The sequence below is a fragment of the Anolis carolinensis genome, chromosome 1 (genome assembly GCF_035594765.1).
Source record: "Anolis carolinensis isolate JA03-04 chromosome 1, rAnoCar3.1.pri, whole genome shotgun sequence".
NCBI lineage: Eukaryota > Metazoa > Chordata > Lepidosauria > Squamata > Dactyloidae > Anolis > Anolis carolinensis.
Window position 1 is genome coordinate 35,696,895 of NC_085841.1, and position 26,696 is coordinate 35,723,590.

Below are 26,696 nucleotides of genomic sequence, written 5' to 3' on the forward strand. Positions count from 1 at the left end.
GCTAACTATATGTAGCATCTTGAAGGTTCAAAGTAGCATGTGACTGACTCTGAATACTAGTTAATACACAACTACAGTAGGAGAGGAAAACTGCTTTCATATAGTATCAGTGGCCTTTTTAAGAATATCTGGTTGGTTTTTGCTGGAAACATTATGAGGTAGGTTTTTGGCCTGATTTTTTTTTCGTGTCAGGTGCGACTTGAGAAACTGCAAGTTGCTTCTGGCCGGATGTAAATGTATATGTCCATATTCTTATTTTAATAACTCCCAACATGACTCGCAAGAAATGAAAGAGAGATTTCCATATTATTCTTACGTATAACTAGCTTTGCCCAGCCACGCGTTGCTGTGGCTTATGGGAATCATTTGTTGGCCAGGTGGAATAGCAGTGAATAGCCTTCCAGCCTCAAAGTCTGGCCATTTTCTGGAGTAGCTGGAGTAGCACCCTCAATCAAAGAGCTGCTTTGAAGCCTGGCTACTTCCTTTGTAGGGAAATCATTATTTGGCCATATTGAATTGCACGGAATAGTCTTGCAGCTTAAAAGCCTGGCTGCTTTCTACATAGGGCATCCTTGCTAGGCCAGGTTGAATGGGACCGAGTAGCCTCGTGGCTTCAATGCCTGCGGATTTTTCACCTAGGGGAAATCTTGGTTGGCCAGGTTGAAAAGCACTGAATAGCCTTGCTGCTTGCAAGCCTGGCCGCTTTCTACCTTGCAGAATCCTTGGTTGGCCAGTTTGAATAGCAATTATTAGTCTCGGTGCAGCAGGTATGAATGCTGCAATTAGGCACCTTGATTAGCATTTAATGGCCTTGCAGCTTCAAAGCCTGGCTGCTTCCTGCCTGGGGGAATCCTTTGTTGGGAAGTGTTAGCTGGCCCTGATTGTTTCCTTTCTGGAATTCCCCATTTCTCTGCTTTCAGAGTGTTGCTCTTTATTTACTATCCTGGTATTAGAGATTATATTGTTCTGTATTATTATACTACAGTAATTATTTCATATTAGATTTATAATCTTATATTATCTGCTTAGAAGTGGATTGTATGAGGCCCCTTCTACACAACTGTATAAACCCCACACTGAAGTGGATTATATGGCAGTGTGGACTCAAGATAATCCAGTTCAAAGAAGATAATATAAGATTATAAATGGGTAATATTGCTGTGTGGAAGGAGTCTACACTGCCATATAATCCAGTTCAAATCAGATAATTTGTATTTTATAGGCAGTGTGCACTCTGCCTCTGCCCTGGGCACCATTTGGCTGAGGGAGTTGCTAGGATATGAAGGGGTCGGGTCCTAAAGGCAGCAGAGAAAGGCTCTTCCACATCCTCTGTAATTTGGACTATTTTTCTAGGTTTTTTTTAATTTGAAAGACATATTTTGGATGACTATGTCTTTTGTGGACAAATTTGGTGTGATTTGATTCAGTGGTTTTGTTGTTTAGTCCATAGTAAAACAAACATTACATTTTAATATACAGTAGAGTCTCACTTATCCAACATAAACGGCCGGCAGAACGTTGGATAAGCGAATATGTTGGATAATAAGGAGGGATTAAGGAAAAGCCTATTAAACATCAAATTAGGTTATGATTTTACAAATTAAGCACCAAAACATCATATTATACAACAAATTTGACAGAAAAAGTTCAATACGCAGTAATGTTATGTTGTAATTACTGTATTTACGAATTTAGAATCAAAATATCATGATATATTTAAAACATTGACTACAAAAATGCGTTGTATAATCCAGAACGTTGGATAAGTGAGTGTTGGATAAGTGAGACTCTACTGTCTATAGATGGCGCACTCTGGCAATCTCTTTCATTTCTAGAAATTTTAGTTTAAAAAATCAACCCCAAAAACTTGGATCAACTTATCTACAGGTTACTGTGACTACTGTAACTCTTATTTTTTGAAGAAGAAAAAACCATAGCATTCCCTGAGTAAAGTGGTGGAAGGCAAAAGCTTAGTCCCTTCTGGGAGAAACTAAAAGAAACACCAACCCACTCTAGTGACTTTGTCATGGTGCTGCTTCTGCCTTTTTGAATATTTGGGAAGGGAAATTGTAGCAATGGCATTGGTGCCTCAGCTTATACATGAGTTCAACGTATAAGTAAGTATATGCAGTAATAAAATTATCTGTTATTAAGATCAAATGTTGAAGGAAAAACAGAAAATGGCTTTTCTAAAAAATTAACCTGTTGTAAAGGTTAGTGTGGATTTCTTCCAGAATACGTCTGAGCTGATCTACTGCTTCATTTTCAGCAAAAGTCATCTTCTCTCCTGTATCTCGTCGAACAGCTACAAACTGATTACTCTTCATATCGCGTGGCCCCACTTCAAGTCTAATTGGAACACCCTAAAAATCAGAAGGCAATTACCAAATAACCCTTTTTGCAATTATCCATTTTGCTTAAGAAGATAAAAATATATAAAGTTCAAACACTGCTCCTGATTATATTCAAGACTATGGACTAGGGGTGTCCAACTTTTGCTCCTGCAGGTGTTTGGACTTTAGCTCCTAGAATTCTTTACTACTGGACAAGCTAGCAAGGGCTTCTGGAAGATGGAGCCCCAAACACCTGGAAAATCAAAAGTTTCACACCACTGCTATAGGGTTTATGCAAATTATTTTGTACTCTAATACGGGGTCAAATAACACCAGAAGAACTGATCTAGTATAAATTGTATCCAACAGTTTCCTTTTGACAGTAGAATAGGCACTGCTGGAAGATGAGAATTCTTTTAGTCAGTAAAGAGCTAAATGTTCTAAATCTGATTTAGAGGACTGGAGAACATGCTGGAGTAGAAGTGCGGGTAAATATTCTACATATATTTGCCATCAACCAAGGATTACATATGTGAGAAATGCCAATCAAGAATAAACAGAACTAAAACAACATTCACCTTAAGCTCCCAATGATTAAATTTCCAGCCGGGAGAATAGTTATCTCTCAAGTCAGCCCTTGAACGGATATTAGCACTGAGTAATCTCTTACGGTATTCACTACACTTGTTCATCAAGGCCTCCTTGTCTGCTTCCAAAAGTGTATTTGTGATACCACAGGGAATAATCACAACCTGAATCATGACACAAATTATAATAAAGTTAGGGACAACCATGTACACATTGTTTGCAAAAATCTGTGGAGAACCCAGACATGTTTGTTTTTGTTTTTTTACACAAAAACAAAAACCATACTGGTTTCAAGCGAAAAAAGAACTCTGAAAGGCACTTGGCAAATGCTTAAGTCTTTTGGTGGCTGAAATTTGGGGGCAGCGGGAGTAACAGCTGATGCTCACCTTGGCACCCACTTTGAGTGAAGGAGGGTACCTGGCTGTATGACTGGAAAAGGGCTTGAATTCGTGGTTGGCTCCCTCTCCTAAATTATATGGGCTAGAGGAGGGAAACCACTTGGAAGGCCTTCCTGTATGACTGTGCCAGAGTTGTTGTAGCAAGGAAGTTATGTGTACGCTCCCTGTAAGTAGTTGACAATGCCTGTGACATTTCATAACAGACGAGTTTCTGAATATTCTTTAGAAGAAGCCCCATGGAAAACTTCTAATAAAATTAAAAACTAAATCTTACTTTTAAAAAAATACATGGCTCTTTTTCATGAAGGAAAAATCTATGTATTCCATATTTGATTCTACCCATCCTAATGGGTCACCAGCAATACAGAATCCAAAATTATTTGCCAATAAAATCCATAGGCTGGATCCAAACTAAGTAAACTGCATTTCAATCCTGATGAAATTGAATAAAGGACAGGTTTATCACCGTATCCCAGTGATTTTAAGTTGTGGAATTTGATTCCAAAAGATCCATCTAAACTATTTTTTACAGTAATTGGGGGGGGGGGGGAACATGCTGAAGATATGCATTCTTTTGCTATAAAATGTCATTTTCAAGCCGTGTACCAAAGTGATGATACATTTTAATGATTTTGATCTGTACACGATATTCTACTCCTAGCCAACAATGTGCTATAACCTATAACTCATTTTTCTGTTTTTTTTCCCCATCTGGTACCTTTTGGAAACAAACTCCACAGTTATACAACAGCATGGTATTATCACTATATCGCTGTTTTACTCACCTGAACACAAGCGACTCTGGGTGGTAATACCAAACCCATGTTATCTCCATGAATCATGGTCATGACTCCAATGGTCCGAGTTGTGAGACCCCAAGAGTTCTGATATGCATACTGTTTCTCTCCTGGAGTTCTGGGGTCTTCAAACACAATCTCAAACATCTTTGAAAAGTTCTGCCCCAAGTGATGAGATGTTCCTCCCTAAAACGCATAGCAATATATCAAAGTTCAAATATCATTTCACTGAATAATAGTTAAAATAATAATAATATTAAGAAGAAGAAGAAGAGGAAGAAACAACAACTTTATTTATGTTCCACCCTCTCTCCCCGAGGGGACTCAGGGCAGATAACATATAATATTAATACATACCTGGATAGCTCGCCCACTGGCAGATATAAATGCCTCAACAGTGGTCGTATAATCCCCACCAGCAAACTTCTCTTTTTCTGTCTTTCTTCCTTTTACAACAGGAATTGCAAGAAGTTCTTCATAAACACGAGCATACAAATCCAAAATCTGCAATACCTGAGAGGTTAAAAAGCAAAGGTTAGACGTTATTCAACTTTTTATGTAACTTAATTTGATTTAAACAACATCACTTTACAATCTCTGAGGCTAAGAGAGTGTGACTTTCTAAGGTCACACAGTGGGTTTCCAGGGCTGGGCGAGGATTCAAACCAGAGGCACAGTCCAATGTTCAAAGCACACCACCACACTGGATCTCAACTACTTTTAAACTTTTAAACAAATACACAGATGTTATATTCACTATTCACTTGTAACTGCTTATGATTACTTTTTCCTATTTATGTAATTTTATGGTGTGTTCAGCCAAACACAGTGCGAAACAAGCCAATAAAATTAAGAAATGTTCTTGTAAATCACAGAATACAAAAGCAAAATCCAAACACAAAATGCATTCTTAAAAGAGCAGTTCAAGTTACTAAATCATATATGGAACAAAATATACCATATATCTTGTTCCTTAGATTGCCTAATACTAGATGAATATTTATGAAGTTGATTTTTTGAAATGCTGAGAAATGAACTATGCAATTTAGCACGCTATTTGCTGTTTTTCACCTCTTCTGCTGCTTCTTCATATGTTGCAAAAGCTGTGTGTCCTTCTTGCCACAGGAATTCACGGGTTCGCAGGAAAGGCTGGGGGTGTTTGAACTCCCAACGCTTCAAATAAAAGGAAAACCAAAAAAGCCTGTTTGTATAGTAAAAGTTACATCCCTGGGTTCATTTTTAAACAAGTATTTTTTAACAATTGCTGACATAAGTCTTCAGTGCTAATTTAGGCTATATGTATTACAAAGTAAATAATTGTTATATGTTATTAAAACTTTACTAGCTCAGAAGTACTTCAGATTTACAATGAAATTTGTTTTTATACTAATTTTATGCAGTACAGTTGTTTACACAGTGATAAGTTGCACTGAATCACAGACTAGGAAAAAGGTAGGATATAAACAAATATAATAAGAACAGAAAAAGCTGAGTTCTGTTCATTTCTCTGTAGGAGCAAAGATCATCAGACCAGAGTTGGTTCATAAAACAATAAAAATAGAAGAACCAAAGGGCCTTTATAAGTGGCCAGAATATATATATATTTCAAATTAAATTTTCCCATTCCATGAGAGTAATGGAGAAATATTCAAAACATGACATATGAATTAAATCCCTATACTTACAACAACGTTGCACCACTGATTAAGCTTGATGGGAAGATCTCTGTGTGATTGAACCCACTTTGCATAGGCAGGATACATAACTACAGTAGAGAAAAATGCAAAAATATTTTATAAAACTAATTACTTATTATTTAAAATAATAACATTGACTCATTTTTCTTTGGAAATCTGATAGAATAGTGGCTTTTGTCCACAATCATAAGAAATGAAGTGTAGAAATATATGTAAGCAAGGTTTGGGATGCAAATACTATCCTCTAACACAATCCACAATAGAAACAATTTGTTCATTAATTTTTAGTAAAATCATGCTAAGGAAAGGGCATGTGTTTTATTATAGTATTTTATCTTCAAGTCAGGCATTACCTGTTTCACTAGTGGGACGTACAGCTATCGGTTCCGCCAATTCTGTTTTGCCAGACCTTGTGACCCACGCAACCTAAAATCAATCAAGTACCAAAAAAATTGCTTAAAATATATTTCACACCTTTATAACAATATGGAAACTACTATTTTATTTAAATAACTTAAGTATTCACTTCCATATATCTTTTCTTTCTCCTGACATGCTTAGAGCCCCAGATGCTCAGCTCCCAAGAACAGAATGAATTTTCAAGATCCATCGTAGTTCAAAACCTGAGATTCATTCAAGCGTGAATGAATTTTCTCATTTGAAACAAGCCTTTTAAAAAATTTAAACACCCTGCATTCTTTTCCAGAATGAATATAGTATCTGAGTTTACCTCTGGGGCAAAATCTGCAATGTGCGTCTTCTCCTTCTCTAGTGCAGCCTGAGACACAAACATGGGGAAATAGCAGTTTTCCACTCCAAGTTTCTTAATTTCACTATCAAAGAAGTCCTTGATGGCTTCCCAGACAGCAAATGCCCACGGACGGAGAATGTAGCATCCACTCACATCATAGTATTCTATCATCTCAGATTTTGTGATAACCTTTAAATCGAAACAGATAACAGTGTTGCTGGATTCAAGTTTAAATGTATACAGAAGGACAGAAATAAAGTAAAATTAAATACAGTATTATAATAACTATGAAAAACTGAGCTGGATTCGAGACAGAATAATCTGTATCTGAATCATCACTTATACTCAAATAATCTGCTATCAGTGCATTCATTTCAATGCAATCATGTGCTGGACTACAACTTCACCTCTTAGTAGTATTTGAAATGTTTAAGCATTTATATGCACAGATAAAAATAAAAATATATTGAGACAAACATCTGTCCAAGTCGCATTTAAAGTAAAACTTCAATCAAATTATATATTTTTAGTTTTGGTTAGTATGGTGTGGGGTGAAAGCCACTGTAACATTTCTACTGCTGTCTGTATTCTCATCATAAACATTTCAGGAAGTAAGAGCAAATCTACTTCTAGGAAGGGAAATTGACTCCTGGAAGTTATCATGGGAAAAAGGTGTCTCCAGTAAAGCTTTTTCACCAATCCTTGTTTCCACAACAAGCCAAAATGTTCAAAATCCAATTGTCATAGGAACAGAAAGTGATGTGAAATCTGTTGAACAAGGTCACAGACAGCAATTTTTTATACAGGGATGTTTACCCATCCCTGTTATCTAAAATTAAAAAAAAATGGTTTGCAGTTTTAAAAAAAGTCTAAATGAAATCTGTGATACACTTACCTGAGAATACCAATCAGCCAGGTTTTCTTCTTTTTTGGCCTCAAGACCCAATCTGTAGTATTTGAAACAAGGAGAGGGGAGTTATTTCTTTTATTCTTGGTCCAAAAGCAACTGCCCTTTTCTGATAATATCTGTCCAAACGTGTCTCCCACTATGACCCACCTCGAAGCTTAAGATCATCAGATGAGGCCCTGCTCGCGGTCCCGTCAGCCTCACAGGTGCGTCTGGCAGGGACGAGAGACAGGGCCTTTTCAGTAGTGGCTCCCCGCCTATGGAACGCTCTCCCCAGTGAAAGTTAGGCAGGCTCCCTCCCTCCTATCCTTCCGTAGGAAAGTTAAAACTTGGTTGTGGAGCCAGGCTTTCTAATAACAATTAGCAGTATTAATTACTATTATGTACGCTGGAACTCAATTGACAGACCCAGTCTTTTAAACTTGAACACGCCTATCTGTATTTTATAATGCGTTTTATGAATGTCTGATGTAAGTTAATTTTTTTAACTGATTTATAGTGTATTGTACAATTTTTATATATGCGTTTTATTGTAAGCTGCCCTGAGTCCCCTGTTGGGTGAGAAGGGCAGGATATAAATATTGTAATAAATAAATAAATAAATAAATAATAAAACAGTCCATTGGCCTTTAGCTCATTTACTTGGAATGTTAAACCACAATTATCAAAACTATCCAGACTGATGATGATTCCTTTGAGGGTTTCGAAGGGGATTATGGGGCTGAGAGTCAGGAGGATGGGATATCGGACTCTGGGAGTGAAGAGATGGATTGGACTAGGGTTCAAGAGATCCGGGATGTTTTTGAGGAACCCACAAGCAGTGGTACATTTGAGGGATAGCACAGTGAAGATACAGCTGGATCCTGGGGAGTTATGGGTTTGGATAGAAGGTGGACTGGCTGGAGAGATCGTAGAAGGGCAGCAGCTGGAGGTGGGGTTGGTGGGGCGTTGAGAGACTCCAGCTCTGATGAGGAGTTGCAGCAACAGGGTTCAGCTGTGGATAGGGCGTTAGTTGGCTCAAGTTCAGAGGAGGACTTGTAAATAAAAGTAAGTTTGTTGCTAATATAACCTTGCAATCGGCAAGGTGTTTGTTGGGCGCTTTCGGGATCTCTGTTTCAGAAGACGTGTTTGGAAGACTGCTTTGGGACCTGCCGGCTTGCTTCCGTCGCTTTGGCTCTTTGTGTTTACCTTGGACTGGACGCCTGTGACTTCTCCCTAATGACGCGGATTGGAACTCGATACCTGTGACTTCTCCCTAACGACGCGGACTGGAACTCGGTGCTTGTGGCTATTCCCTAACGATGTGGATTGGAACGCAACACCTGTGACTTCTCCCTAACGACGCGGAGAGGATGTGGCAGCTGTGACTTCTCCTTTACGACGCGGATTGGCTTCACAACGACGTTTCGGGGCATGGTGTGGCCGCTGGTAGCTGTGGGTTGTTTCTGATAGCTTTCCTGTGTTTGCTAAGCTCCAACGAGTAGGTGGAGCGAGTTTCCAGCCTTTTCAGCGTAGTTTGTTTTAATCCGGATTATTTCCCAGAATAATCCAGATTATATCCCGAGTTCAGGTTTTTTGAGTTATTTTTTGGATATTGTTATTTCACATTGAAGAGAAAGTGTTTTGAGCCCTTTTTGGTTGTTTACTAGGCTCTTTTGTGTTGTTTCTGCAATAAACTGAGTTATTTATATTGGCTGGCGTATGACTCGTAACAAGCCATGAGGAGAGGTGGGTAACATATAAAACCTTATTATCGTCTTAGGCCATTTGGAATTCTTGGATAGGAAGCAGGTTCAGGTATTGTATATGAAAAACACAACTGCTACAAATATGTTGTTTTACTTTAGTCTACCCATCAGATAGCAGAAAATATGAATGATTTATGAAGCAATTCAGCACATACACACATGCATACACACACACACTCTAAAAAGTACATATTTTACCTGGTTTGTTTTTTAGGTCCTTGACCATCTCCTGGTCCATTTGAAGACAAATTGCTATTGTCACCTTGGCGTTTCTGAGATTCCTTCTTCTGTCCCTCATTCTGCTTCTGTTGCTTACTTTGCTTCTCTGATTTGTTCTCTCTCTCTTTTCTCTTCTTGTCTTTATCATCAGTACCAGTGGCAGAGAAAGGTTTATAATCTACTCCTGTCAGTGACTTATACTGCCCCTTCAACTGTAGCAGTTCCTGAACTGCAGCATCAATTTTATCCTGAGAAAAAGCAGAGAAGCAATGAACAAACAAACAAACAAACAAACAAAAATTAGCCATACTGAATAAGAAGATACATTAACTAAACTTGCTCAGGAAACCATAGAACACGTGATGTGGAGGGAAAATTCCTTGTAATAAAACCTATCATTAGTAACTTCTTTTGCTTTGGATTGCTGTGAGTTTTCCAGGCTGTATTCTCTCCTGACGTTTCACCCATATCTATGGCAGGCATCCTCAGAGGTTGTGAGGTCTGTTGGAAACTAGGCAAGTGCGGTTTATATATCTGTGGAATGTCCACGGTGGAAGAAAGAACTGTTGTCTGTTTGAGGCAAGTGTAAATGTTGCAATTGGCCACCTTGATTAGCATTGAAAGGCCTTACAGCTTCAAAGCCTGGCTGCTTCCTGCTTGGGGGAATCTTTTGTTGGGAGGTGTTAGCTGGCACTGATTGGAATTTCCCTGTTATCTTAGTGTTGTTCTTTATTGTTCTGATTTTAGATGTTTTTTTAAATACTGGTAGCCAGATTTTGTTCATTTCCATGGCTTCCTCCTTTCTGTTGAAATTGTCCACATGCTTGTGGATTTCAGTGGCTTCTCTGTGTAGTCTGACATATCAGGAATACATTTTTATAGGAACATTTCTGCTACCAAAGCAAACCATTGGGCTGAGCATGCATGTAGATAATTCCAGTTCCTTTCTTTTATTTACTGCACCCAACTAACAGCAAAACCTGATAGATCTCAATGTTCTAGTTTTTTAAAATGAAAGCTGTACCTAGCAAATTAAGCAAGCAATCTCCCAAGGCCAAACCAGATAGACTAATAGTCTAAATTTCATACAGCACAGCCAGAATTTTGGGTATAAACTCAGGTAAGCCTTTCCAAATTGATATTTTAGAAAGTGTCATATAATTTTACTAGACAGATAAATAATACAGAGTAAAATGAAAATTATAGTATGTCCATATAGAATAGGATTAGGATTTTTGGGAAGTCTTTTAAACAAACTTGTTTAAATGTGGGATAGTGAAAATAAGATAAACTAGGGTCCCATCTACCCAACTATATAATCATTTCTTAATACAGATTATCTACTCTAAACTGAATCATATGTCAGTGTAGACTCATAATCCAGTTTAAAGTAGATAATCTACGTTTGGAAACTGGATTATATGGCTGTGTAGATGGGGCCTAAAAGGGGAAATGGCATTTTAGTTTCAGCAAATACAACATCTAGCTATATCGCTTGGCTTAGGGGAACAGCAAAAAGTCTTTTCAGGATTCAGTAATAAATTACTCAATTCTGCAAAAGTAGTCTGGCAATGTTGCTAAATTACTATATGACACTGAGCAACAATCACAAGTCAGAATGTTGAAAACAAACATGTGAAGTGACCCACTCCAACACACAATCACTGCTGTTACCTTTTCAGCCTTTTCCGATTTTAGCTTCCGGACTTCTTCTCCTTGGAGAGCAACCTTGTTAAAGAGAGCCTTTGCTTCAGCTGTATCAGAACCACTGTTTGCTGCACTTCTTGGCTGATTTAAAGATGGTGCCTGAGGTGCTGGTTGTTGTCCTGGTTTATAGTCCTGACCAGTCTTTTCTTTATATTCTGCCTTCAAGGAAAGGAGGAGTTTTACAGCTTCATCTACTTTGTCCTATGGAATAAAGGAACCATTAGGGGAAAACTATAAATAGACTGATTCAAAATGTCCCTACCTCTTGCTTCTTGCAGAGACATTACAATAGCAAGCAGTAATACTGCAACAATATACATCATCATCACACTAGAATGATCATTATCTATTAATTATTCAAGAATTTACATGCCACATTTCAGAGTGAAAGTTCTTACAGTAGACTCAAGGTGGTCTCATTTCACATACAGCGGTTTAGCAGGGTTAGCAATTTCTGGATCCCTGATCTCAAAAGCAAGCTAGCAAATTTTATGCAAAAATCAATACTGTTAATTCTCAGTAGCATGGGGTTCCAAATCACATACAGACACATATTCTTATCACTACTCTACCTTGGAAGCCTTTTCTGCTTTGAGCCTCCGTACCACCTCTCCCTGTTCAGCTACTTTATCATACAAAGCTCTTCTGTCTATTGGGCCACAAGACATAAAACCATTGCAGGAAAGGGAAGCAGGATCAGAAGCACAAGCAGATGAGAAAGAGGAAAGGGGAAGCACTGTAGGAGTCTGCCCGGGCTTATACTCTTGTCCTGTCTTTTGCTTATATTCTGCCTTTAGAGCAAGAAGTGCTTTCACAGCAGCATCTATCTGATCCTGAAGCAGAAAGAGAATGCAAAAGTATCAGTAAGGGAGGAAGGAATACTGAAAACGACAGTCTTAATCCAAGAGCAGACAAAGAAAGCTCAGATCTAACATCCTACTCAGGGAAATGACTTTAGTACTTCTGTGGCAGGTGTGATATGCTTCATTTTGAGCATTTGTTGAAATGATACATAAATAGAAATTAATGTTTGCTTATTTTTTATTTAAAAAAGGATATTTTTCTCATTCATTTAGGTTTTCCCAAATTTGTACTTGTAGTAATAATGGCTAACAATTTTGGAAACTATTCACTACAACCACAGTTAAACAGAATGGTATGTATTACGCACATCAGGATGTTTACATTAATTTCTGAAGACTTCACATATCATTTTTTCCAAACAACAATATAAACGAAAAATAGTGTAGCACAAAGAGATAACTGCACACTATTATTGTCACCTCAGGTTAAAAGTGAATTGGGCAAATTATGTGGCTGCCATTGTTTTGCTCTACTTGGACAAAATAAAAATCTGTTGGGTATACTATACAATACAACAAAACACTGAGAAACAGAATGTAATTTTTCCTTAGAACTTATGTAAGTATGAGGACTTCAAAAAAATAAGTATATGTACTTTTTGAGGCCTACAACCACATCTCAAAAATAAACCATAGTCTTTAATGTTTATGATCATTATACCTTTGGGGCTTTCTCTGCCTTAAGTCTACGGACCATTTCACCTTGTTCTGCTACTTTACAATAAAGAACTTGGCTGACTATTGGACAGTGGGATACAGAAGAGGGAGAAGCAGAAGGAAATGAACTAGGAGGCAACATCCTTGGTGGATTGCCAGGTTTGTATTCCTGGCCTGTTTTTTGCTTATATTCTGCTTTCAGGGTTAGAAGCACTTTGACAGCAGCATCTATCTGATCCTATGACAGGAAAGAAGAGAAATAGAGATAAAGTAGAACTTAAGAGTAGAATAAGATATGCAGCTATAAGCATATACATGACTAAACTGTAGAAAGGGAAGAATTTGCAAGAAGCATCTTATAAACTCAAAAGCATCATTTGATCTTCATTGAACCAAGCTATTAAAATATGAAACCAAATAAAATATGTATGAGGAACTTTTGGCCTTCTAGATGGTTTGCATACAAACCCCTAGAAACCCCACTTAGCACTGCCAATAATATTTATACAACATTATAGTTATATATTGTATTTCAGTCTATGTTGTATCCTGCCTCACATTTTGAGGAGAGAAAGGTAAGAAAGACTAATTGTTGTTGTTGTTGTTATTACTACTACAGGGCAGTGGGAACTGAAGTACAAACATGTAGAGGGCCAAAGGTTTCTTATCCGTGAAGTAATTTTTTTTTCTATTTCCTACTATCTGCTTTGTTATTAAGGTCCTATATATGTATCACATCTGGTTTTGACTTTAAATCTAATTCCACAACTATCCTTATTTGTATAAAAGAAATTAAAAACTATCTATTTAGCGCTTTAGTATCACTTAGACAGGCTCTTGCCTCCAAGAAAGTCAAAAAATGTTAAGTCACCTCTTAGATTAATAATAATCAGTCACAAACTTCTATCTATCTCTAATCTGGCTAGAGGATGGAGAGTAGCATCATTTTTGGAAATGATCAATTGATGTTAGGACATTTTTAATGCTATCTCAAAATACCACTATTTTAGCTAATTGTATTTTCTTTTCATACTAACCTTGGATGCTTTTTCTGCTTTCAGTTTTCGAACTACCTCCCCTTGCTCTGCCACACTATCATAAAGAGTTTTGCCATCTAAAGTGGGGGAAGAGGAGGCCTCGCACTTGGTAGGCTGGATTTGCACTTCAGCAACTGGAGGAGGCATCCCAGGCTTGTAGTCTTTACCAGTCTTCTCCTTGTATTCTGCTTTCAAGGCCAACAGCTGTTTTACAGCAACATCAATGTCTTCTTTGGAGGCCTTCTTTGATTTCAGGTCACGAACTACATCACCTTGGGCGGACACCCTGTTGTAAAGAGCTAAAGAATCCTGAGCTGAAGGAGGGGCAATAATACGAGAGGCATCAGTCCCAACTGGAGTAGATTGCCCTTTTGGTGCCATAGTAGCCTTTAAACAGAAAAGCAAATCTATGTTTACAGAATGCACTTAGTAAAACAAAGCAAAAGTTAAAATATGTGTTGCATAAAAAGCCAGTCTACAGCTTGTTTCATATATTTTTACATCAGATTCATTTCAATATGTAGGCTACTACAAAGGTTTCATTTCTATCCAAAACCCAACTGGAAACATGATAACATAGAGTATTTTAATAAACGGGGAAAAGAATTACACACCACTATTTTAATAGACAGAGGAATTTAACAATTTTGAGTATTAATTCTAGACTGTTCAAAAGCTGCTAAAGTTCTATACAAAGTGTAACTGGTTGGAAAATCTTGGATAATGTATATATATAGTATAGCCCTTAACATGGTGGAGGTAACAAAGGATATCAATAATTTATTCAAGCTCTAGGAAGCACCTGGAATATTGAATTATAGAATCATTAAACTTGAAGGTCATTATAGGCCATCTATTCCAACACTATCCTTGATGAAGGAAAGTCTGAGTTGAAACATTTTTAGCAGACAGCAAACCATCTCCAGTGAGAAGGATTTTCCTGCCATCCAGCTCTGATAATTTCCACTGTTTAGCCACTCTTACCATCAAGACATTTCTCCTAATGTTCAAGCAAAATCTATTTTTTGTTCATGTACATTCATCAGAACTAGTCTATCTTTTCAGGGTAGCAGGAAAAAAACTCCTTTTCTATATAACATTCCCCCAGGTATCTGAAAAAATGCTTCTCAATCTTCAGATTAAACATTTCCCTTTTTTCCTCCCCAGCAACCTTTTTTCATCTCTCTCTCACCAGTTTTGTAGTCAGCTCAACTGAACCCATCCCAAATCCGTAAACATGAAAAACTCAGAAGTAGTTATAGTATTTTGATGGGATCATAAAATTAAGGGGAACTACAAGTATCTTGTGACTCTGAAATTATGACTGATAGTATACAATTGCATCTGCCTTTTTTGAAAATACAGCACCAGATTGCTGATTTATGTTTAGCTTTTAATCAAAATTACTCATAGTATCTGATAACACATGCATCGCTAGCAAAAACATTGTTTATTCTGTACTTTTGCATTTAATTCCCATTTGATTCATTTAGACTGTTTTATTCAAATAATATGAATGCACAGCACTGGAGGGTAGCCTATTTCACAATCAATCTATATAAACAGGATCTTCCTACCTCTTTCTTTGCTGTTTCTGCTTTAGTTTTCTCCTTAGAGCCAGAAGTTGGCATTTCTTTTGTATGGCCATCAGGAATATAAATTAATACACATGGGGCTTCTTTGCAACTGTATGGGCTAGAAACAAAGAATTAATCAATTGATTTTCTTCATGATTATATCTGATTAACTGGAAAAATAAATAAAATAAAAATACCTTTAGCATTCATGCATGGCATCCCAAAAATAAATATCTGCTTACTTTCCCCTCAACAGGATAAATAACCAAATCCCATAGAAAAGCAACTATCAAAAGGTGTGCATAACTTTCACCAAAGTGTGAGAAAGAAAATCCTACAAATACTATTACAATCTCTGTTAAAAAACAAAGAAAGCTCAGCTGGATAAATTCATTATTTAGTTGAATATCAATTTTGTGGCAGTCTGTCTGTTCATCTATTATCATGTTTGATAAAAAAAAAGATTAACGAGATGTTCAGAAATCCTTTCATACCATTTATGCTGATTAGCTAATTCTTTTATGGTGAACTGTTTAAAAAGATGCAGCTCTCATGAAAAGGGAGATAAAAAGAAATTTGACTCTAATGAAGATATCTCGGCTGACCCAATGTTGTTATGCTTAGCTGAGTAATGTCTGCATTCAGGTGCAGCTTTGTCCCTCTGTATTGTACTCTGTTTTCAACGGGGAGCACAGCTGGATGCATATTTGAATGTGGATCCCCAATTCTGTATACTATGTGTTTCTAGACCTGCATTAAAGTGAAAATCCTATCTTGTTGTATTGAAGTGAAATGAACTATCCAGTGTAATACAGCCTGGTACTGTGCTGCTGTGGATATCTGGGAAAATCAGGCAACCTTTCGAGTTCCTCCAAAGTAGAAAAAAGAAGGAAAATTGGTGGGATGCAAAGAAAGGAAGGAACATGTAAATGAATAGAATATACAGATTTTTTTTTTGTTTGGAAAAACATGTTCACACTCCAAAAGAATATTGTATATCATTTCAGCCAAATTTTAGTCAAATTCAGTGCAATAATAACAGTAGGTTGAATTAGAACTTAATTAAATAAAAAAGGGGTAACATGCAAAGAATTTTTATAGCTTCCCCCCTTATTTTATATACATGGAAAGGGAGAGTGGAACAAGACGCAGTAAACCTACACTCATTCATGATTCCTCTCTTTTAGCTAATGTGATGTGAAGAAACTCATTAATTTTAGCAGTCACTAAGTGTATATTTACATAGACTGCTAAGCACATAAACTACCGTTGTAAAGGTATGACTTTGCTTCAGAAATATGAAACTGTAAAGCCATAGCAAAATATTCTAAATCAATTACTCAAACTGATAAAGATAGGAACAAACTTCCAGTAGCTCACCTAATAGGTTCATATGGTTGGTCACAAATATAAAAACCTCTTCTCTGAAGTTGTATGATGTCTCCCTTTTTCAAATCTTTAAGGCAAGGATCCCCAAACATCAATTCTTCTTGCTAAAAAGAATTAAAAAGTAAGCGAGAATGCCTTCTTATGAACAAAACACATTGTATGCAAAAACACTATATCTGCACTGAAAGGCTAGATAAAAAACACATTTAGAATACTGAAAATATTGTTCACGGTACAATAGTTTATTTGAAGATACAACAGATATGCCGCCTGTATGGCACAGTGGCTAGAGCAGCCTCTTCCAACATAGTATCTTCCAACTGTTTAGGATTACAACTCCAAACTGCCCCAACCAACATGGGCATGGGAGATGAAAGCTTTATCCCCCAATACCTGGATAGTACCAATGGAGAATACTGGACTTTAACCACAGAGAGGAATGGAAATATTGACTGCCACCTAATGCTCCTTCAGGTATGGATGGAGTCAAAAATAATACATTAAAAATCAATCCAATGTAAATATAAAGGCACAATTTCAGGACATGTAAAAAAAGAACTTAATTATGTGATATTTTGAGAAATAAAATCTTCTACGCATCCTCAAACATCTGTCTTTCTTTTTTTACGTTGTACCTCTTGAAAACTACCTTGCTATTTCTGTTGACATATTGTTTGAAGTCTTCCTCTTTGCCTAGAACTGGTTTGGTGATCAAGTGTTCATAGTTGACACAGACTGCTGGGATGAGTGGAGCACGGGGTGTTTCTGCTAACCAGGTAATTTTAGCTGTTTTTTTGTAGTCCTTATTCTCCAAATTTAGTTTAGCATCAATGGATGAAATTTTTCCAGTGGAGTTTCTACATAGAAAAACATACATTATGATTACTACAGAATTACCCTCAACTTTTCCATGGATCATATCAAAATCCTTAACTTTGGTCTCTAAGCCTGCCCTTGGTTTACACATATGGTCAACTTATACTGTGAAGCATATTCTTATGCAAAGGAAAAATGAGTATTATACAAAAGAAGCACCACTGAGACATAGGTTAACTTGTCATTAAATGCCAATCTTTGGGATGGATGTAAAAGGATCTTACTGTAAAGGAGCTGCAATTTGTCTCCATCAAACACATACTTATATCCTCCATTTCAGGTGCAGTATCCCATTAAGTGCTGTTATCAAAAATCAATTTTACCTCAACTGCAGTATCAAGGAGTCGCAAAAGACTCAAAGTGGTGAGAAGGGACAGATATTACATCTATGTTCCCAGGGTTTTATTCTGCATATAAACCATGAATCTAAAATTCCAAACAATATGTCTAACCATACCAACTTGTTTCAAGATGCACCAACTTACTTGTTTATTTTAGAAATGATTATGTTGCCCCAGTTAATAAATGTAACCATCTCTCCTTCTGTCAGTGTCTCTGCATCTCCTCCTTCAATCAGCACTTTGGAACTGTACCACACAGGCTTCAACCCAACTTCAGCATTCTGTAAGTTAACAATGGAAATTATGAAGAGTTGATCCAACTACATGACTAAGTGTTTGTGTTATACAGACTATGACAGAATAATTCATTATAAGATAATATACAGAGGTTTTGTGTAGTAAGAATGCCTCACATTAATATAAATAATTTCCCCCTAAAGGGTGTGTAAGCTTTACAAACATTTTACTCCTGGTTTTCTCTTCTTTATGTGGCAAAGAGATGGTTTAAATTGTTAAAAGTGAAATCCCAAAAATATAGGTTTCACCCACTTTTTGACGACTCACCTTTCAACAACCTATTTGTTTAACCATTTTAAATTTAAACCCAGAACCTGTGTATTTGATGTGTGGTCCACTCTTTTGTGATTGATAACATGACAGTTTTGTGATCACATGTTATTTGTTTTTCTTTCTTAGACTGTGGGCAACGTGCCTCTTATACAGCATTGTACAATATGTATACAGTAGACTCTCACTTATCCAGCATTTGTTTATCCAATGTCCTGGATTATCCAACGCAGTTTGCCTCCCACCCCAATCCACAGCTATTTCTCTATAGATAGCAAAGATTGAACTTTTTATGGATTTAATTTCCAACAATGTTGCTATTGTAAATTCATTTTATGCAATTCTGTCTTTGTTAGTAACCAATTTTTTTTAGTCAATGTTTTCAATATATTGCAATGTTTTAGTGCTAAATTCATAAATACAGTAATTATACACTGTACTACATAACGTTACCTCGTATTGAACTGCTTTTTATGTGAATTTGTTGTAAAACATGATGTTTTTGGTGCTTAATTTGTAAAATCATAATGTAATTTAACATTTAATAGGCTTTCCCTTAATCCCTCCTGATTATCCAACATTTTTGCTTATCCAACATTCTGCCGGCCCGTTTATGTTGGATAAGTGAGACTCTATTGTACTTCTAATACATATAATGTGTGTGCCTTTCATATATGTCATAAAATAATATAAAGTATAACAATATGTTATATAATATAGTAATAAATGCTATATATATGTACATACACATAATATATAAAGACAGGATTCTGGATTTCAATCATTTCACTTCTTGGGAGTGTTCTGGTCCCTAAACTTTGAATTAGTCTTTAGCAAATCCAAGGAAGGCTCATAATTGCCACTAGCACCATGAATGTTGTTACACATATGATGCAGTATAGTAATTTCCTGGCAGGTGGGATGGGATACAGCCCTATCTCAAGGTCTCTATAATAGGGTAACATCACAGCACTGAATGCAAGAATAGTCTTGCCTCTTTCTCATCTCTTTTCACTGCCCTCAAAAGCCTTAGAAGCACATTGTGTCCGCTACTATTTTATTAGTTCTACCAGGCTTTTAAGTTCAGATGAATTCTCACATATTGGGAATCTTTACAACTATGATTGTTTGTTTGTTTCAGAATTAATGGAAAGGGGGCAGCACCCCTGAAAGCTCCTTCTGAGATTTTTTTAAAAAAAGGTAATCTCAAAGTTAACTACAGGATTACGGCTTTCCCTCTCTTCCTTTTTATTTTGGAAATCTGAAATTGTTTTTCAAACCTATACAAAGCTCTCCGTTTTAACATTGTGAGTTACAATTGGAGAAGAAATATGGACGATTGCTAAGATACAGTAGAGTCTCACTTATCCAACACTTGCTTATCCAACGTTCTGGATTATCCAACGCATTTCTGTAATCAATGTTTCCAATACATTGTGATATTCTGGTGCTAAATTCATAAATACAGTAATTACTACATAGCATTACTGCATATTGAACTACTTTTTCTGTCAAATTTGTTGTATAACATGATGTTTTGGAGCTTAATTTGTAAAATCATAACCTAATTTGATGTTTAATAGGCTTTTCCTCAATGCCTCCTTATTATCCAACATATTCGCTTATCCAACATTCTGCCGGCCCGTTTATGTTGGATAAGTGAGACTCTACTATATATGAGAAAAAAATAGAAAATCCAGTACTGTAATTCTAACAAATTTAATAAAATAACCTTTGGATGTTTGGCTACTTCTTTCATCTCTTCTTGAGCTTCAGGAATGTTCACTGTAACTACTTCATTCTTGAGTAAAGCAGTATACCGAGCTGCAACAGGATCTATAACCTATATACCACAGAAGAGTTAAAGAAAATAACAATTACTCAGCACTCTCAGATCAGGGGGAAAGAAGCAGTTATGTGAACTTAAAAGTATGTATGTCATTTAGGAATATTAACTGGCATTCTTTATGTTACTGCATCTTTTATTTCTATTTCATATTTTGCTTCAATATCAATTACAACAGCAAACTTGCAAGAATATATCAACTCCAAGTGAGCAGGAATGTATCCAGTTCTCCTAAGCATTCACAAACAGTCCTTATTTGAAATAGGGGACAATATTGCTGACTTTTCAGAAAAGTAGATATTTAAATACTTGCATATGCACTTTAGAAATAATGTAAAACTGGTAACCAAGATAAAAATTCACAAGTAGAGAAAGTGTTACATTTCTGAGCACAACTCTTAAACGTTTAAATCTCAGTCATCTCAACTGAAGCTACATACCGTATATACTTGAGTATAAATCGAGTTTTTCAGCCCCTTTTAAGGGCTGAAAAAGCCCCCCTTGGCTTATACTCGAATGAGGGTCCTGGCCAGCTTATATTCAGGTCAGCTTATACTCAAATATATAAGGTAACCAGAGTTGGACAGTCTTACCTTAAATTAGAGTTTTATGTAAATATTCAAAAACATTTACCCTACTGCCTCAAATAATGTAATGCTATTAGTATCTATTTTTATTTTTAAATTTTCCAGTAGCTGCTGCAATTCCCACCCTTGGCTCATACTCAAGTCAGTAAGTTTTCCCAGTTTTTTTGAGGTAAAATTAGGGGCCTCAGCTTATATTCAGGTCAATGTATACTCAAGAATATACAGGTATGTATTCGATGAGAATTACGGGTAAATTCTAATTTAGACAAATATCTGTTGAAATTCGGGGGGGGGGGGAGGGATAGTCCTAGTTTAGGTAGCTGGGTATGTTTAGCTTGGGAGAAAAGAAGGCTGAGAGTGGACATGATAGCCATGTTTAATATTTGAAAAGATTTCACAGTGATGAGGGGACAAGCTTGTTTTCTATTACTCTACTGATTAGGAAGCAATGGATTGAGATTACAGAAAAAGGGATTTCACTTAAACATTAGGAAGACATTCCCGATTGTAAGAGTTGTTTGGCAGTGGAATACGCTTCCTCGGAGTGATGTGGAATTTTCTTCTCTGGAGATTTTTAAGCAGAGGCTGGATGGACATCTGTCAGGGGTGGTTTTATTCTGTGTTTCTCCATGGCAGGGAGTTGGAATGGACAGCCCTGGTGGTCTCTTCTATCTCCTTGATTCTATGATTCTATGCATGCAGAATTGCAGTCCAATGCTGTAATTATGCTAAATCTACTGCTAAAAAAAATTGACCCATCTAAGTCTCTTTGGCAATAAAGAGATCACATTTTCAAATAAAAAGGAAATTCACATGCAGGTATTTCATTACTATCCATTTAACTTTCATTGAAAAGGATAATTGCAAAGTCAGCAGACCAGTTTTGAATAATAATCCTGCTGTACATGCAACTGAGCAAGACATTTTAATGTGATCTTTTAGGTGCCAAATATCATACTGTAATGCAGCCTCTATTTTAAACATGGGGATGGGTTATTTATATAAAGCACAGTTCCAAAATCACCTTTCATCCATGGCTTCTTATTAAATCAATACATTTTGCAAATGTATTCCAATTTCTAGTGTATTTACCAAAAAGCAACAGCATTAGATTACTATAATAAGGCAAAATCATAGCACTGCCAAACTAGCTTCTTACCCTAATCAATGTTCATGCACAATATCTTTCAAGAAAGTTTGTATATGGTTTTACTACATTTTATGTCACTTTACTAGGCTACTCATTTTTATTTTGCTTACTAACACATACTCTTTGGAAGTACAGAATTTTATGGATAAAAATCTAAGGAGGAAAATACATGCCTATAATGCTAGCATAGCTGCCAGAAAAATATAAGGATAAATGTTCATGTTTTTTATATTATGTGTGAAACAGATGTTTTAAAGTAGACATTCTGTACTCTGTCTGCCAGCTTTCAACTGTAAGAATACAGTAGCTGAAGAACACTGAGGGAAAATCCACTAAAATATGTTTTATGCTTGGAAAAAATGTTATAAAAAGAATAAATCAAAATCAACATTAACTTTGGGAACATACTTGAGATAATCAGCACTCGTGGTTCTGCCTACTATTGAAAATAAGAGGGAATTGATGAAACAGCAATATATTCATTATAGACAGCCTCTGAAACCAAGAATGATCCTGGATGAGATCCATGTGTCTGAAATTCATGTACCTTTTTTTGTAATGTGCAGAGGTACAAATGATTCCTGAGTGCCTGGAAGTAAGCAAACCCTTACTTGATTGACCAGCAAAGTTTCTTGCACTGACAAGCAGAAGAGCATTGGGTGCTCTTATATAATATATTTTTTGCTAGGGCTGCTATGGATATGCTTACGATAGCTAACATTGGTCCTACAGAGCAATTCAACACTTTCACTTTCAGTCTCACGCCAGTGAAAATGTAATACATAGTACCAAAATGGGAGCAGCCCAACAGCTCAAATGTAAGGCTGTGGTGCTTTATAAATTTGTTACATACTCAAAACATCAGTCTATGCAGCAACAGAAAGAACCAATTGATAATCCTTCATATAAATGAAGAGAATTAAAAAAAAAACACTATAGAAAAATACAAGAGACATGCTAGGCAAGCAAACATCTTAATCTGGGGAGGTCTTCTTTATGAACAAACGAAAATCCAGGCAAAAGTTAAAAAAAATAGGAATAGTCACAGAGTTGTGCAGACAGACACTAACAGTTCGCCTTATTATAGTATCCAAGCATCTGCTGCCAAAAAAAGCAATTAACCATGTCAAGATGCAGTATTCCTTATCTGACTCTCAAATGAGAAACATCAGGAGACCAATATAATGATTGTCTTGAGGAGAATAATTAAAGCTTTCAGCAAACTGCAGAAAAGCAGCATAGCCGGCATCATAACTTGGTGTGATGCCGCCGGGAAAGAAACTCATAATTATTTTTCTATTTGGAATAGGAATAATGCATGTTATGATGGATATTCACAGCTCTTGTTATGTAAGCAAACATGATCTGGTTATGAGAAGCTGCGCAGTGATGGCTTATGTTAGGTATGCTTACAATACTGTAAGCTATATGCTAAGGCAGAAAAAGCATTAAGTAATACCTTCTTACAGATAGCTCGCAGCTTGAAAGCAGAAAAATGAAATGCAGTTTTCACATCAGTGTGTTTTTACATTAGCAAAATACCATTACTTTCCATACAATCTAAGAACAACATTTTGTATCAGTTTAGCAAAAATAACTAGAATTAGTGTTAGCCCTTGCTAGCAACATTCCATTTTCCAGAAAATGAGCCACAAAATGCAACATACGGCATTCGCTAATCTCTGAAGAGCATTCCATAGAATGCTGGATTCACTACCAGCAGAACAAGAGAGTACATGTCAATTGTAAATGTTACCAAATAGAAACTGAGGAATATGTACCTTTTTGTTAAATGACCAAATCTTGTCCCATTCCATGTTTACAACTGATCGAGATGACCCCTGTAAGAAAGGGCATTAAATCTTGAGAACTGATGAAAAAAAATAAATTAATAAATTTTCCACTTCAGTTGCACTGTAAAAAGACATCAACAGTTTGATTCAATACCATCTGAATTAAAGCACAATGCACTATTCCATAAATTAAGAGTGTCTTACAACAACTTTGTAGTAAGTTGTATCAACTTTTAAAAAATTACTGTTATCCAGTTCAAGAAAACCGTACCTAAGAGAATCCAAATATCCTGGGTATGTAGGATGCCTAGGACTGCAGGAAGGGGAGGGTCATAAATTATTATTATTGACACAAAGACATAGTATGACACAGCAAACAAGATAGATATGCTGGATTTCGTATCACAAAATCACAAGTCGAACACTTCCCAAGTGTCTAGGACTGTGTGATGTATTTTTGGATGATGCGTGCAGATCCCAGTAGGGTGGCCTTTTGCAGTTGGCAGATTGTAATTTTGTCAATGTCTATTGTTTCCAAATTATTATTGTTGTTGTTGTTGTTATTATTATTCAGACTTGTAAACAGTGAAATATATGGACCTCCAGAGCAGGGATGGGACCTACTCTGTGGCAGTGAACAACTCCACTGCTGTTAGGCCTAATTATGATGCTCCAAGGTGGTGGAGGACAAAAGGTGGCATTCCAAACAAAGGGATGGATCAATGACATCAAAACACCCTTTGTTCTCTTCAAAGACACCAGGACATTAAAGACAAGTACTTCACATATTGTTTTCCTCTTACAGATGCTTACACATCAGAAGAATCAATGCCAGAGCTTGAAAACCTATCAGATCATGTTGCAAGGAAGTGCTTTCTAACAAGGAGTATGAATCATGCTGTCTTCTCAATGTCAATTGTCAGCTAAAGACATTCCCCACCACTGGCTATGCTGGCTTGGGCTGTTTGGAGCTATAGTCCAACACCATTTGCAGTGCCACACAATTTTCACACCATCTGTAAAATGACGCCAACTTCAAAGACACTCCAAGGAAGAACAAATGAAAATATAGATACCCACCTGTGCTGCAATAAATTGTTTCAGTCCTTCCACTGTCATGCCTCTTCGCAGAACACCACGCACTGTTGGGAATCTTGGATCGTCCCTAATAGAAAAGAATTACTCTCAATTTAACAATGCAGATACGTGCCAGTTTCAAGAACATTGCATAAATTCAGAAAACAGATCCTAAGATTCTTTTATGTTAAAACTTCTAAAATCTAAACATTGTTATTTGATCACAAATATGCTGCAGAATTATTGGTCTTTTCAGGGGGTAATAAAAGGGTACAAAACAGGATGACATGGTATTTTATTAGGAAATGCTTCAAGAGTTTCAGAATGTAACTATTTTTAACAGACACATGCATAGCATTCTGTTGTTCCTTTGTGAAAGCTTGCCCAATTATCTTGCTAATGAAACTCATCTACTCCTTTTGATACTGTAAAACCACTTTTCTTTGGCACTTTTTACCCATTTCCTTTAAGTTAAGTACTTGCTTTTCAAAATGTTTAATAGCAAAGACAATTTGTCATGTACACACAAGTAACAATATTGTTTAGGATGCACATCATGTGAATAAAAATCCAGAGTGCTCAGATGTTAATATTAACAATTCTGTGGGTGATAAAGTTTTATTCCTGAACCTGTGTTTAAATTCAATATAACTTCTGAAGCATTCCCCCATGGAGACTGCATATTTAGAATTGAGCCTGACAACACATTTTTTACCGTGGTACTATTGGAATGGGCAAGCCAGGATGAGCTGTGGCTATGTGATGTCCCATGGACCTTTGGGCCGTGAACCTGACTCCATTGTGGACCACAGTGATGAGGAAACAAGTTTTGTGCCGATTCAGCAAGACTCTGCCCCGTTCCAGATGTTTCCTATTGACAATTCTAGTTCAACGCTCATTAAAAAGGCCCTTGAAACGGAGTCTTCTCTTCCCAGTTCCCCTCCCTTTGATAGAAGGATGTTTGTGGAAACTAACAGGGAGGAGAAAGCTGGCAGGAGATGAAGCGCGCGATTAGCAGCGAGGGAATTTGCTGATTAACCTATTTTCCCCTGAGAATTCTAAGGGAGGATTGCATCTGGTCAAGATGTTGTTCTAGCTCTTTTCCCTTGGGAAAAGAGCATTTGAGACACCTGTACTGAGGGAAGATTCGAAGTTCTTTAAAAGTTCTGTGCGCTGGCTAGCCAGCGCGGAGTCAACGTGTCAGTTGGAGGATTAACTTCACTTCCAGCCAAGTGTGGACCGCGTTTGAGTCCACTACCTTCCAGCCTTGTCGTGCCTTGCCTAGCCGTGTTCCTTGTCTTGTCTTGCCGTGATTCCAGCCTTGCCTTGCCGTGCCATGTATCCAGCCTTGTCTTCAATTCCTTGCCTTGGACTTGCTTTTGAACTCTAGAAAAAGGTCTTGGACATTTCCCCACTCAAACTGCTTGGAACTTTGAGTGCATTTAGGTTTTTTGGATTACAAACTTTGAACTTTAATATCAGACATTGGACATTATATTATTGGATTATATTTGACCTTCCCCAAAAGGTCTATTGCTGAACTATATCTTCTACTTGTTTTTGTTTCATTTCTTCATTTCCTTAATAAAGATAATAGACTGTTTATTGGCCTCGGTGTATTGGTTTCCAGTGCTCTTGCAGCCAGGGGTGTCACAGGCTACAAAATACACAGATACTATTTTGCAGAAGCACATGATTTAGGAGATGAGGAAGCTGTGATGACAAAAATATAGGAACAACTTTTTGTATTTTTTCTTTCCTAAGTATATATTATACAGAAGGAAGGATTAC

General features: G+C 36.8%; 1 protein-coding gene across 6 annotated transcripts in view; it reads right to left on the reverse strand.

The window, feature by feature from the left end:
• Positions 1-26,696, reverse strand: part of eprs1 (glutamyl-prolyl-tRNA synthetase 1) — a 57,681-nt gene that overhangs the window by 8,595 nt on the left and 22,390 nt on the right. Inside the window, exons 11-32 of one of the 6 annotated variants that reach the window (XM_062972252.1) lie at positions 24,909-24,993; positions 23,817-23,876; positions 23,495-23,515; positions 20,185-20,295; positions 18,030-18,166; positions 17,318-17,525; positions 16,660-16,772; positions 15,280-15,397; positions 13,703-14,089; positions 12,670-12,903; positions 11,718-11,978; positions 11,113-11,346; positions 9,418-9,686; positions 7,460-7,511; positions 6,544-6,753; positions 6,167-6,239; positions 5,802-5,881; positions 5,188-5,289; positions 4,474-4,629; positions 4,105-4,302; positions 2,912-3,085; positions 2,203-2,363 (exon numbers count right to left, since the gene is read on the reverse strand). In XM_062972252.1, the coding sequence (XP_062828322.1) occupies positions 2,203-2,363; positions 2,912-3,085; positions 4,105-4,302; positions 4,474-4,629; positions 5,188-5,289; positions 5,802-5,881; positions 6,167-6,239; positions 6,544-6,753; positions 7,460-7,511; positions 9,418-9,686; positions 11,113-11,346; positions 11,718-11,978; positions 12,670-12,903; positions 13,703-14,089; positions 15,280-15,397; positions 16,660-16,772; positions 17,318-17,525; positions 18,030-18,166; positions 20,185-20,295; positions 23,495-23,515; positions 23,817-23,876; positions 24,909-24,993 (3,444 nt within the window). The remainder of the gene's footprint in view (positions 1-2,202; positions 2,364-2,911; positions 3,086-4,104; positions 4,303-4,473; positions 4,630-5,187; positions 5,290-5,801; positions 5,882-6,166; positions 6,240-6,543; positions 6,754-7,459; positions 7,512-9,417; positions 9,687-11,112; positions 11,347-11,717; positions 11,979-12,669; positions 12,904-13,702; positions 14,090-15,279; positions 15,398-16,659; positions 16,773-17,317; positions 17,526-18,029; positions 18,167-20,184; positions 20,296-23,494; positions 23,516-23,816; positions 23,877-24,908; positions 24,994-26,696) is intronic. The other 5 variants (XM_008125860.3, XM_062972257.1, XM_003215988.4 and 2 more) reach the window with 5 other exon arrangements.